Genomic DNA, 13,193 nt, shown 5'->3' on the forward strand with positions numbered 1-13,193 from the left:
CATAGCTTGGCTTCCAGATAGGATGCTGTGCTAGTATTGTTGAAATCCTCTTTCCAACACTTTCTTTTTGGTAAGTCAAATACTAGTGGTAAAAATAAGATTATTACCTAGACAGTAAGGTTCTATTGTGATGACTAGTTAACATCCTAACTTTCCCTGTAGTAAGATTTTTCTTTGGAGTGATACTATAAATTATGCCAGCTATAACTTATCTACTGAAAATCTCCTCAGGACAGAATGAAATAATTTTGCACCTTCTGGCTAGCTTGATATTCCTTCCTTACTTTCATAATGTTCCTAAAGGCATTTGTGGGGGTGGCTGGATTGCACCAGAGAGAGCCAAACTACACAAGACGAATTACACGAGGCTATGCAAGTGTCTTGAGTCACGTCTGTTCCTACCTGCCCGTGTCCATTTTATCTTGGGTGAACACATGTCCTGTAGCCCTAGTTCATGCACATGTTGGGGAACTGGTGTAGTCATGGTTGCGAGTGTTCATGGTCATAATCTGTGAGTCGTCATTGCAGAGCATTGATTTGGGGTGGCTTACGCTTCACTCTCGCCTCTTTTTGCCCTTAGATCCGGCTTACACCCAAACTGTTTTGCTTTTAATCTGGCATGTTTTAAATTCTCCCGTTTTCCAGTTGACATCACCTCCCTACTCCTCCTCCATGCACCCTCCTCCCCCCTTAACTTCCTCCTTCTCCACTCCATGTAGCGTCTTCAGTCGGGATAAGGAGGAGGTGGGAAGAAAGATCATGGCAACACAATTAAGCATCTGAGCTAAAGTTCAGAAACATGCCTGATACATGAACCTGAAAAGGACTGAGCGGGGGGGTACTTGCTCTCCAGTTCAGCTCGGCAATACAGAGCAAATTGGGTAAAATTTGGCCATTATTTCCAATGGAAAATGTGATTTGGAGATTTCTGGGGTTCTGGTGGGGGCATTTTAGAAACCAAATTTGCTGGGGAACTATTTCTAGCTGTTCTCTAAAGACTCCCCAAGTTTCATGAAGATTGGACTTCAGGAGGCTACTTTATGGGCCCCCAAAGAAGGTGCCCCCAGCCACCTCCAATCTCTATTATTCCCTGTGGGGAAAACTAGGAGAGCTATCTAGGAGGCTGGGGTGGCCTTTTGCAAGCAAAATCCTCCAAATTTGCAAGGGACATACTCCTCACTGTCCTATAAAGACCCCCCAAGTTTCAGGGAGATTGGACCCCGGGAAAGGCATGATCTATGGGTCTCCCCAATTGCTGTTATTTTCTCTCCACAATAGGAATGAATGGGGTGGCTGGGGGCACCTTCTTTGGGGGGGGGCATAAAATGGCCACTCAAGGTCTAATCTCCCTGAAACTTGGGTGGGTGGGTGGGTCTTTAGAGGACAGTTAGCAGTAGGTCCCCTGAAAATTTTGTAGATTTATTTTGCAAAATGTCACCTCCATCCTCCTGGATAGCCCTCATAGTTTTCCCCATAGGTGATAATGGAGATTGGAGGTGGCTGGAGACAAACAGGCAGGAAAGAGTTGATCCTGGTTGACAGCAAGAAATGCTGTTGCGGCTCCTGAAGTGGGGATTGCCCACTGGGGCCGAGCTGTAAGATCTCAGCAGAAGTGTGGAACCCCCGTTTTTTAGCTCTCCTCAGGAAACCCGGCAGTTCCCCCCCCCCCACACACAATATGCTCAATTGAGTAAACAAGTCTCAGAAAAGCTGCTGAGGAAGGTTTGAGCATGCCAGTCCTAGCATGGGATGGAGTGCACATCAAGTGCAGTGTGGCTGTGGTGTGTGAGTGAACAAGAAAGCAACAGGGAAATGCGTGTGTGTTCACGTGTCATACACGTGTAATTTGTCTCATGTAGTTTGGCTCTAAGTAAGTACACCAAAGCAAATTTTGCATCCTAAAGTAGAAGCTATTATCCTGTGCAGCTGTGCAAATCCAAATGGAAGTGACACTGCCATTATATAACTACTAAAATAATAACATTGCTCAAGATACGCATACAACAAAACTTGGTACAGGTATTTTAGAAAATCTGAAACAACAACAAATATTACCTGCAGTACTGTGAATACTGTGCTGACATGAATTGCAAAATAAAGTACACCGATAACTATGCATACAACAAGATCAGACTGCAAACGCTCACTCTAAGAAGAAAAGAGAAATATTTAATACAATATGCTTATCAAGATGCTGCAATAAAAATGTTTAGTAACTGGCTCTCTCTTGTGTTCTATAAGTACTGATCATCATTGCATACAAGCTAAGGCTTTCAAACAATTATTTCTACCAGAGCAGAAGATGATCCAATAATAAGTATTATGTTTAAATGTTCTCCTGTTCTAATGTTAATTTCTGTGATCATAAAATTCTAGAGTCTGGGTGCATGGTGGCCTGCCAAACTGTACAGAGGTGATCAGGTTCTAAAAGTTCTAATAGTTAGTAGAATTAATTACCACAAATGTCAATTTGCAAAGCCCTCAAGCATTTGACCTAAGTAGAAGCCAAGCTTTTCCTTTGAAAATTTCAGCTCAAAAATATATTATGCATTTAGTTCCTGGATATTTACATTTACATGAAAACTGGTCAATATAAATAGTTTGAGAGATGTTCCAACTTACCACTGAATTTCTAAGTTTTTCAGGTAATGGATCTTTAACTTCAGACAATGGATCTTCTGGGTTTTTATCTTCTGAAGTAGGAAAAAGTTTTGATTGCACTAAAGAGCTAAAAATAGAAAAAAGATTTCTCTGTAAACACTGTGCACAGATCTGAGACCAAAATCATAAACTAATCAGTTCTATATATAAAGAGAATTGTATTCATTTGTGCTTTATTCCCTTTCATTAAGGAGACACACCATGTCATGCTGCACACATTGAACAATGGAAAGACCATCACATTCACACAATGACATTCTGCAAGACACCACTGTAATTGCTAGCTCTGAAGAAAAATTTCCCAACTTATTAATATCTCCACAACTGATTTTCCCCCAGCATTGAAACAGAAGTGCTACCACAAAATAAGATATAACTTGCCACAATGGAGATACAAGTACATGGGGGAAGGGACAGTCTGTAGCATCTAACCCCACAGCCAGGGCTGGCGCCACCGTTGAGGTGGTAAGGTGGGGGCCACAGGCCCCGCGGGGGGCGCCAGAGGGGGTGCTGAGGGAGGAGGCGCGCATCCTGCGCTGCCACCGGCCAGCCCTGTGCCACTGTCGCTGCCCGCCCCCAGGCAGGCGCAGCAGCCACGGGCCAGAGACAATAGGTGGCTGGGGCTGCGTGTGGCGTGCGGGCGGCCTCCTCGCTCCACCCCAGCCACCCGCCGGCGGCACTGCATGATGACGTCATCACGTGATGACGTCATCACGCAGTCTGGGGCGTGCACAAGGCTGGCCTCCAGCACCAGAACCCACCCCCCCAGAGCAATAAAAACTCTACCACTCCTCTGAATTCAAAAATTTCTGCATGGTGTGATATGTCATGAAATTTTCAGCATTACATGCCATAGGATGATAGTTGGCAAATAGTTATCCATATCCACCCATAGTGCACTGCAGTTCTTCAAATGAATTCTACTAATTCACTACCAAAAGGTTCTTGCCAGGAGCCAATCAAGAAAAATATCATACACAGACCTGTTACCATCACAGACACACGAACAGAATTGTTCACAGCTATGGGCCAAAGTACATATGATGGTGTCCTTGTAGCCACCACAGAGCTGCCGCCGCCATTTTAAACTCATTTAAAAATGCTATAGGGCTTCAATCCTGATCAGGCCTCCAGCCCGGCGGGCTGAGGCGCTCTTGTCCTACCCAATGGCTTATCAACTGCTGAAAGAGCTACACTCCCCATGGCTGTTTCGGGTATTGAAACACCGGGGTGGGGGGGAGACGACAAGAAAACTGTGCTGTTGGTACAGAGTTGAGCCTTCGCAGCATTTCTAACTGACTTTAAAATGGTGGCAGAATCCTCGTGGCAATCACAAGGATGCCTTCATATCTAGTTTGAACCTGTAGCACCTAGCAGGAGGACCACTTCTTCCTTCAGTGAAGTGGTTCTTTTTGTGTCATATGGCTTAATGCAAAGATGTAAATTTCAGACAAGCAGATGATAGTTGTCTGCACAGGCATGACTGCTTAACGGCCCCACTGTACATATTATGGGTATGTTCAAATGCTACTTTCCAGGAAGAAATTCAATTTGATAGGAGGCTCTGAACAAACTTTCCTAATTGCTAGTTCATTCCTCATGTTTATAACAGACTTCCATGTAACACGTGAATAGGTAGTTGCCACTCACAAAAGCACAGAAGGATCACTGCTTTGTCTGCTGAGATGATAGGATATTGCCACCAGCAAACCACAAAATACTGAAAAGAGTACAGGAATATGTTGACCATCCCAGGAATCCTGTGGGCAGAGAAATACAGCATCATCAATGCTATTACGTCTCGTTTCATAGAAAGATGGGCTTTCTTTTTTTTCTAATGATAAAAAATTTTAGGCTATGAAAATGTTTGGTGAGATGATATACAAATAATCTAAAAGAATACTTTGTCTTTTTATAAGTATACCAAGGCAGAAACAGCTATCAAATTCCACGGGCATATAATCTATTGAATTTGAAAAGCTAAGGATGATTTACATGCAATCTTATGCCAATTCACTTTAGGCTAATCTGAGAGAGTTCAGTGGTGAAAATGGAGTCACTCTACGTAAGATTGCATTGCTAGAAACAGTTTTAATTACTCAAGGGAAACAAAAACTTTACAAACCGATCAGTATGTATGCACCAGAGAAACATTACTAACTTATAAGGAAAAACAGAAATATGGCAGAAGTTGCAACTAGGGGTGTGTGATTCAGGTTTCCAAACTGGGTTAAATACCCAAATCAGACCCGATTTGTAAAGATTTGGGATTTCCGAATCAGGCCCAGCATGCTGGCCCCGATTCAGAAACGCCGAATCAAAGCTTCCCGAAGCGGTTTGGGTCACTTTGGGAAGCTTTCAAACCCTGGCTGGCTCCAGCTGACTGGCGGAGGAGGATCTCCTACTGGCCAGCTGGAGTTTAAAGGGCCCTTTTCTGGAGTTTAAAGGGCCCTGCGCAAGTGGCAGGGAAATGGCCCTTTCCGGGCTTCAGCTGGACCACGGGGTGGGGTGGGAATACCCCACGGGCCAGCTGGAGTTTAAAGGGCCCTTGCCCTGCCACTTGTGTGGCAGAGGAACTCCGAAGGCTATCTGGAGTTTAAAGGGACTCCCCCACCCACGGGCCAGCTGAAGCACGGGAAGTCCTGCAGCTGCTTTTTTCACCTGATGGGATGGGAACCCCCTCCTCCTCCTTCCATAGGGTGAAATAAGCAGTGGGGACAGGAAATTTTGGATCATACCAAAGCAGAGCAAGAAGCAGTTTCTGAAGCGGCTTGCTGCTTCAGAAACTGCTTATTTCCACTTCTTTTTCCCGCTTTCGAAATTCCGAAGTGGGAAAACCAAATCTTTCTGTCCCTGCACACCCCTAGTTGCAACTGTAGCAATTGCAAGACACTTTCTAAAATGTGCAAGAGAGACTAAACAAGCATGCTAACCAGCTATAATATTATAAAATTAGGTAACAGAACGTATTTTTGATTTTACAAATTCTGTGATGGTATCAACAGCAGGAAGTACGTTTCCTAGCCTAAGATTTTAACATGCAAAAAACATAGCACTAATGGAATAGCTCACCTTTAGGGCACCATAACACAATCCATACAACAATGCTACTGCCACAATACTACAGATAAAACTGTAAAGTGCTGCAAGCAGGCTTGTGGTGGCTGGAACGTTAAAAAAAGATGTGTCATAAAAAATCATCTAACAGAACACAAGCCTTATTCAGGTTCTAAAAATGAAACATTTATCTCTCAGCATTTTTTACTTCATTTATACTCTGCCTTTCTCCCTAGTGGGGGATTCAAAGCAGCTTACATCTTGCCCCTCTCATTTTATCTTCACAACAACCCTGTGAGGTAGTTTAGGCTGAGAGTGTGAGACTGACCCAAGGTCACTCAGTAAGCTTCCAAGGCAGAGTAGAGATTTGAACCTGGGTCTTCCAGCTATCACTCTAACCACTACACACATCACTGCTCTTTTTACCTCAATGGGTAAACTAGGCTTGCAATACTGAAGTTGTTCTCTCAGACACCTAAAACACAGTCACTTTGGAATTGTGGTGGTTGTGGGTTTTCCGGGCTGTATTGCCGTGGTCTTGGCATTGTAGTTCCTGACGTTTCGCCAGCAGCTGTGGCTGGCATCTTCAGAGGTGTAGCACCAAAAGACAGAGATCTCTCAGTGTCACAGTGTGGAAAAGATGTTGGCAGGTCATTTGTATCTACTCAGGAGGGGTGGGGTTGAGCTGAGTCATCCTGTAAGAGTTTCCCAGGGTGTGGAATGCTAATGGCGGGAGACTTCACTGTATCCTGAGGAGGTGCTTTTGCATATGGATTGGTGCTTGATGTGCTAATCTTCTCTGCAGGGCTATTGTCGAGTATAGAGTGTTTTGTTAGCCTGGTGTTTTTCAGAACTGGAAACCATGCTCTGTTCATTCTTAAGGTTTCTTCTTTCCTGTTGAAGTTTTGCTTATGCTTGTGAATTTCAATGGCTTCCCTGTGCAGTCTGACAAAGTAGTTGGAAGTGTTGTCAAGTATTTTAGTGTCCTGGAATAGGATACTGTGTCCTGTTTGAGTTAGGCTATGTTCAGCCACTGCTGATTTTTCAGGATGGCCAAGTCTGCCGTGTCTTTCATGTTCTTTTATTCTTGTCTGGATGCTACGCTTTGTGGTCCCGATGTAAACTTGTCCACAGCTGCAGGGTATACGGTATACTCCTGCAGAGGTGAGGGGGTCTCTACTGTCTTTTGCTGATCGTAGCATCTGTTGTATTTTTCGGGTGGGTCTGAATACTGCTTGAAGGTTATGCTTTTTCATAAGCTTTCCCATCTGATCAGTAATTCCTTTGATATATGGCAAAAACACTTTTCCTGTAGGAGACTGTTTTTCCTTGGTTGTTTGATTCATCCTGGGTTTGATTGCTCTTCGGATTTCATTTCTGGAGTAGCCATTTGCCTTCAGGCCTGAAATGAAACAGTCTCCTACAGGAAAAGTGAATAAAAGAACATGAAAGACACGGCAGACTTGGACAATCTGAAAAATCAGCAGTGGCTGAACATAGCCTAACTCAAACAGGGCACAGTATCTTATTCCAGGACACCAAAATACTGGACAACACTTCCAACTACTTTGTCAGACTGCACAGGGAAGCCATTGAAATTCACAAGCATAAGCAAAACTTCAACAGGAAAGAAGAAACCTTAAGAATGAACAGAGCATGGTTTCCAGTTCTGAAAAACACCAGGCTAACAAAACACTCTATACTCGACAATAGCCCTGCAGAGAAGATTAGCACATCAAGCACCAATCCATATGCAAAAGCACCTCCTCAGGATACAGTGAAGGCTCCCGCCATTAGCATTCCACACCCTGGGAAACTCTTACAGGATGACTCAGCTCAACCCCACCCCTCCTGAGTAGATACAAATGACCTGCCAACATCTTTTCCACACTGTGACACTGAGAGATCTCTGTCTTTTGGTGCTACACCTCTGAAGATGCCAGCCACAGCTGCTGGCGAAACGTCAGGAACTACAATGCCAAGACCATGGCAATACAGCCCGGAAAACCCACAACAACCATCGTTCTCCGGCCGTGAAAGCCTTCGACAATACATCACTTTGGAATTACCTTGTAAATTCAAAAAGGCATTTGTTTTTTCCAGCTGTCCAAGAACTAATTTATTAAGCATACTGATAGCATTCCCTTCCAATTTAAAACCCCACACACAAATTAATTGATCAGTTGCTATGTAGTATTTAAATGTTTTTCTCTCAGGAAACACCTCTGTTCTAGGGATGTCGTATCAACCCAGTTCTCAAACAGGATTATTATAACATTTGTGCTACAAACTTGCACAATATTGAGGTACAAACATGCAGTTCTCTTCCAGGCTGCAGAACTATGTGTGATTTAGAGAGCTGTCTAAAATGTCTTTACATAAGTGTTGGTGGCATCCTCTGCATAGCACAGTGACCTTTTTTGATAAGGTGTGGCACTTCTCTTAAGCATCTTCTCATTTTTCTCCCCAAACAGGAGGTCTTTTAGACTTTCTTTGAGATGTTGCTAGGATTTAAATTTATAAGATACTTCTGAAATGTTTTAATTGGTATTAGGCAACTGGATTCAAATGAAGGCTTGAAAGAGTTTCAGAGACTACAAAGACTAATTACAAAGACTAACATGCAGTAAGGATACATTATGAATTGACAGTTTGAATGAGTCTTTAAACTTGTCTAAATGTTTGTTCTCTATAATTATTATGAAATGTGAAATCTCAACTCACCATTACCACCAAAGACATGAATATCTAACTGTTCACAGAGGTACATCACAAATGTGTTCACCTGAGGCAGAAGACCAATGAAGAACACTATAGGAAAGCATAGCGTAAACACTACAGAAAACAAAAGCATTAGAAAAACATGTTGTAAGTGGTTATTAGTGCTACTGGCTCTCTGTGTATCTATCTGTTCCAGATTCACAGAACAAATGGTTTTTCACAGCTATCACATACTGTTTTTAGGCAGCTGCTAACACTATTTTACATGAGTAATACAGAAATGAAGTTAGCTAAAGCAGAAGAACATCTTTTCATATTCCCCTTCTAACAGCTTCATATTCCCCTTCTAACAGCTTCATATTCCCCTTCTCAGCTTCAAGTCAGCGATTGCACCTTGTACATCACAGTAAAACAAGTTTTTCCTCTTTTTTCCTCTTTATCGCAAGAAGACACATTCAATAGGAAAGCACCTGTCCATGAGAAGACTGAGATGGTATAACTAAATAGGCGAACTAGCAAAATTTTAGACAAAAAGCATGGGGTGGAGGCACTGTGACAATTAAAACGGTATAAGGTCTACGTCAGTGTCCCCCGGAAGAAATGTTCAGTGGGGTGGGGTGCTGTTGCAAGTTGTTTTAGTTTAACAGCCCTGCAAAATACATGGACTACAGGTGAAATTGGCCCAAATAGCACATATTGGTAGCTCTCTTCCTTGTTATATGACACCCACCAATTAAGAGGTGGATTAGGAAAGAAGCTACTGAGAACTCAGTCTTTTCACAGCCTCTGATATGAAGAAAAGAATATGGTTACAAAGCATTTAATCTCAAGGACATCCTCTGAACTGTATATATTAGGATGTAACTCTGCTCACATACTCCTGCCTAATATAGTAGTTAAAATATGAACTTTTGCCTACACCTAATATTCTCCTTCTGTTGATCTCCTAAAATTTCCACCTTGTGGACCTTTGCATGTAAACCTGAGCTGAAGGACTTGCCATAGAGCTTTACCTAATAACTTTTCATTATCAAGTTTCAAAGACTGTTTAAGACAGAAAGAGGTTTCATTTATTATTCATGCTTCTTCTAAAGAAAACAAACCTAAATTGCCCCCCATAGTGATAAAATGAGTAACCCTAACCCCAAAATACTACCAGATTAGAGAAAAACACATGAATTTACTCACCTATAATCAAATCCCTTGCTGAAAGCAGCAAAACTGGATTAGTGAAAGCCATTCCATACAAACGGAACCTTGCCATAAAAGTGATCCTACTGCTGTAGTCCAACAGCCAAATGAGACCACAGCATATACAGAAATAAACAGGCCTGCTATAAGCTATGATTCGGTTATGACCCTGAAAATACAAGATTTGTTAATCGAAGTAATGAATCATTGGTATTCTTATCTCCTAAAGTAAATGGTGAAACTTCATCTTTCATGCTGGATCAAATGACAATTACATGTTAATCTCATTTATATTATTCTAATATAAAAACCTTACAAATCTATGGATATTAGACCTTGCTTTTGAGAGGAAGGGAAGCTCATTTTTCACTCATCATTAAGATGCAGTATCATAATTATACAGTATACACTGTCAACAAAGACCTCAAAGTTCCACTTCTGACACTTCAACTAATACATTGTGTGTCCATTAAATTTCTTTGTAGCTTCCTTTGGAGTATGTTGTACACTGTACACAGTCCTTTAAACTATGTGACCACGTTTTTATGTATGTATGTATGTGTTTATTTATTTATTTGACTTATATCCCGCCCTTCCCACAAGTGGGCTCAGGGCGACTTCCAACAATAAATACTTCAATAAATACAATAAAAAAATTAAAACCACTTAATCCAGATAAAAACATACAGGCATTTTCTGCATTCTGCACAGAATATTATAACAATTATTTTAAATTCTATTATTCATAGTATTTTGTATAGTTTGCCTATAATCTATGTTCTGCACTTCCATAGGTTTTCTGCTGAACTCCATTATTACTCTTTAAGTAGTTGCAATTAGAAAAATGCAAACTGGAGTCCACAAGGAATTGCTGGGGGGGGGGGGTGAGAGTGTGTGTGCACATGCCCCTTTAACTGACTTACAACATCCTGAGCCTCCTGGAACATGATCAGTTCTCATCAGGATTTTAAGGATTTTCTCTTTTGGTTATTTTACAATGTCATTTTTTTTGTATACTGGTGCATGTAAAACACCCTAGCTTACCTAAGGATGGCCTTGTTTTGCAGCATTCATGATCATAATGGGGGACAACTACTTTAGTACAGGATGAGTGACTAGAGACACAAGAGCCTGGGAGAGAAAGGAAAAATTGGGGAAAAACTGATTTCCCCTATTTTTTAGGTGTTTCCACCTCCCACCCCCAATTTTTCTGATGGAAAACGTGGAACAACACTGAAAAGAAACTCCTATATTTTCTCTTTTAGAAAGAGTGAAACACTTCTTAAGGCAAGAGTTTTCTCACTCAAAAAGTATAGCATGAAAAGGTTTGATGACTTTTTCAGTTCTTCCAATGACAAATTGGAAAATGTTGAGGAGCATTGAAAAAAAAACCAACCATGAAATATTTTCTCTTTTTCAGTGTGAAAAACCTGGTCTATCACACCTTACTAGAGGTGTGTGATTCAGCTCAGGAATACTGGATATACACCAGAAAACTATTTGGAATTCTTCAAGTATATCCAGATATATCTGACATATTTGGATGTGGATAAACCAGTATTTTTTTTTTTTTGATAAACCAGTATTGACATTACTGAATTATCTGGATATCTTTGGGAACATCTGGGAATTACATTTTAAAGGCTGCAACAACTTGTCTCCCCCACACACCTTTGTAGGCTTCCCAGGCAATAGGAGGAGGGGAAAGGGAGGCAGCATTACTGTGTGTCTGTGTCCATTTTGCTTGCTTGCCATATGCCACTGTCACATCTGGCTGCTGCCTTGGTCTTACTAGCTTGCTAGGTTTGCTTCAGTTTGTTTCTGGTGAGATTCTCTGATTTGGTTCGGTTGGGCTTTGTTGGCTCTGTTTGCATTGGGAGACTTTTGATCATTGGCTGCTGTTGTATATCGGCTAAGGTTTCCTGTATCCTGGAGAAAGCCTTGGATCCCCACCCCACCCCCCGCGAAAACAATAGAGTGGCTGGGGCAGCTTATTCAGGGCTCTTTAGAATTGGATCCTGAGGTCCAATTCACTTAAAACTTGGTGGGTCTTTAGTAGACATGCAGGTTCTCTGCAATTTTAGTGTAGTTTGCTTAAAAAAATGGCTCCTCAAGCCCCCTGTAAAGATTATCCCTATAGGGAAAGATGGTGAAGATTTCCCAATAAAGAATAATGGAGCTGAATGTAATAGGAATTCCAAGTATATTAAGAATTACAAATACTATACTGGTAATTTTGCACTCGGATATCAGGAATACCAAATATTTACGGTATTCCTGATACCTGGATCCAAATAATGCTGATTTTTTTTTACTGCATATCCCAACATTTTACTCATTCCAAGAGTACAATATATTTGAAGACTTTGTTAATCTGAGAGCCAGTTTGGTGTAGTGGTTAAAAGCATGGGACTCTAATCTGGAGAGCTGGGTTTGATACCCCACTCCTCCACTTAAAGCCAGCTGGGTGACCTTGGGCTAGTCACAGCTCTCTGGAGCTCTCTCAACCCCACCTACCTCACAGGGTGTTTCTTGTGGGGATAATAATAACATACTTTGTAAACTGCTCTGAGTGGACATTAAGTTGTCCAGAAGAGCGGTATATAAATTGAATGTTGTTGTTGATATTATTATTATTATTATTAATTTTTCCAGTGCAAAAACTGTGAAATTGTGGGGAACTCTGAAAAAACTCTTATACTATATGCTCATATATTATTTTCAAGGGTTTTTTTTGTTTAAATGTAATAATTTTGGCATCAGTTAATAAGTTATAATATGATTAACAATAATACATTATTAAAAAGTTCAATGTTTTCATAAGATTAATAGCCATTGACAAATTAATATTAAATACCTTGGCAATCCTATCTATTGTGACTCAGAGTTTTGTCCAAATAATATATTCTCTTTTGTTTACTATATTTTTTCCTACCTTAAAACTTTTAATTTTTTTTTACCTCTCAGATGGCAAAAATTAACATCTATGTGCTACAGCAGCATAGGGTGCAGCAGATAGCAACTCTTTCTCAAGTAATTTTTCTTATAGAAAAGGGTATTTATATTGTTAAATTACATAACTATGCCAAATTGTACAATTTTATATACTAAGTTATAAATGATTGTTCAATCAGTAAAAGAAATTTAGGACTGATTGGAAAATAAGTATTGCACATATTTCAATCCCCCCCTCCACAAATTTCTGGAAAAAAACAGAAATAAAAAGGTTTTCTGTGGCTTCAAAAATTTGCTCTATGAGTGATGGTGCACCTCTTTTACAATTAAAAGTACATATTTTACAACTGTGGGTAAATGTAATAGGTGACTTGTTACAGAGGTGCTATTTCCCCACATGTTTCCACAGTGGCAAGAACTAATACCAGCAGAACTCTAAAATACTGAACTCTAAAAATATACAGAACTCTAAAATACTGAACTCTAAAATACTGAACTGTTATGTAATATAACTTACATGCCGAGGAGAAGAAGAATCTGGTTGGACACTCTAGAAAACAGATGGGAAATGCAGAAAGGACAAAATTACTTAAGGTTTGATAACTCTG

The 13,193-nt window shown here is 40.8% G+C and overlaps 1 protein-coding gene across 3 annotated transcripts in view; it reads right to left on the reverse strand.

The window, feature by feature from the left end:
- The window catches only part of PCNX1 (pecanex 1), a 150,006-nt gene that overhangs the window by 23,470 nt on the left and 113,343 nt on the right, over positions 1 to 13,193 (reverse strand). For all 3 annotated transcript variants that reach the window (XM_054970361.1, XM_054970360.1, XM_054970359.1), the window contains 7 exons: positions 13,103 to 13,135; positions 9,628 to 9,799; positions 8,443 to 8,553; positions 5,734 to 5,825; positions 4,312 to 4,421; positions 2,623 to 2,728; positions 2,056 to 2,148 (listed from right to left, as the gene is read on the reverse strand). In XM_054970361.1, the coding sequence (XP_054826336.1) occupies positions 2,056 to 2,148; positions 2,623 to 2,728; positions 4,312 to 4,421; positions 5,734 to 5,825; positions 8,443 to 8,553; positions 9,628 to 9,799; positions 13,103 to 13,135 (717 nt within the window). The remainder of the gene's footprint in view (positions 1 to 2,055; positions 2,149 to 2,622; positions 2,729 to 4,311; positions 4,422 to 5,733; positions 5,826 to 8,442; positions 8,554 to 9,627; positions 9,800 to 13,102; positions 13,136 to 13,193) is intronic.

Source organism: Eublepharis macularius, chromosome 2 (genome assembly GCF_028583425.1).
Source record: "Eublepharis macularius isolate TG4126 chromosome 2, MPM_Emac_v1.0, whole genome shotgun sequence".
Taxonomy (NCBI): domain Eukaryota; kingdom Metazoa; phylum Chordata; class Lepidosauria; order Squamata; family Eublepharidae; genus Eublepharis; species Eublepharis macularius.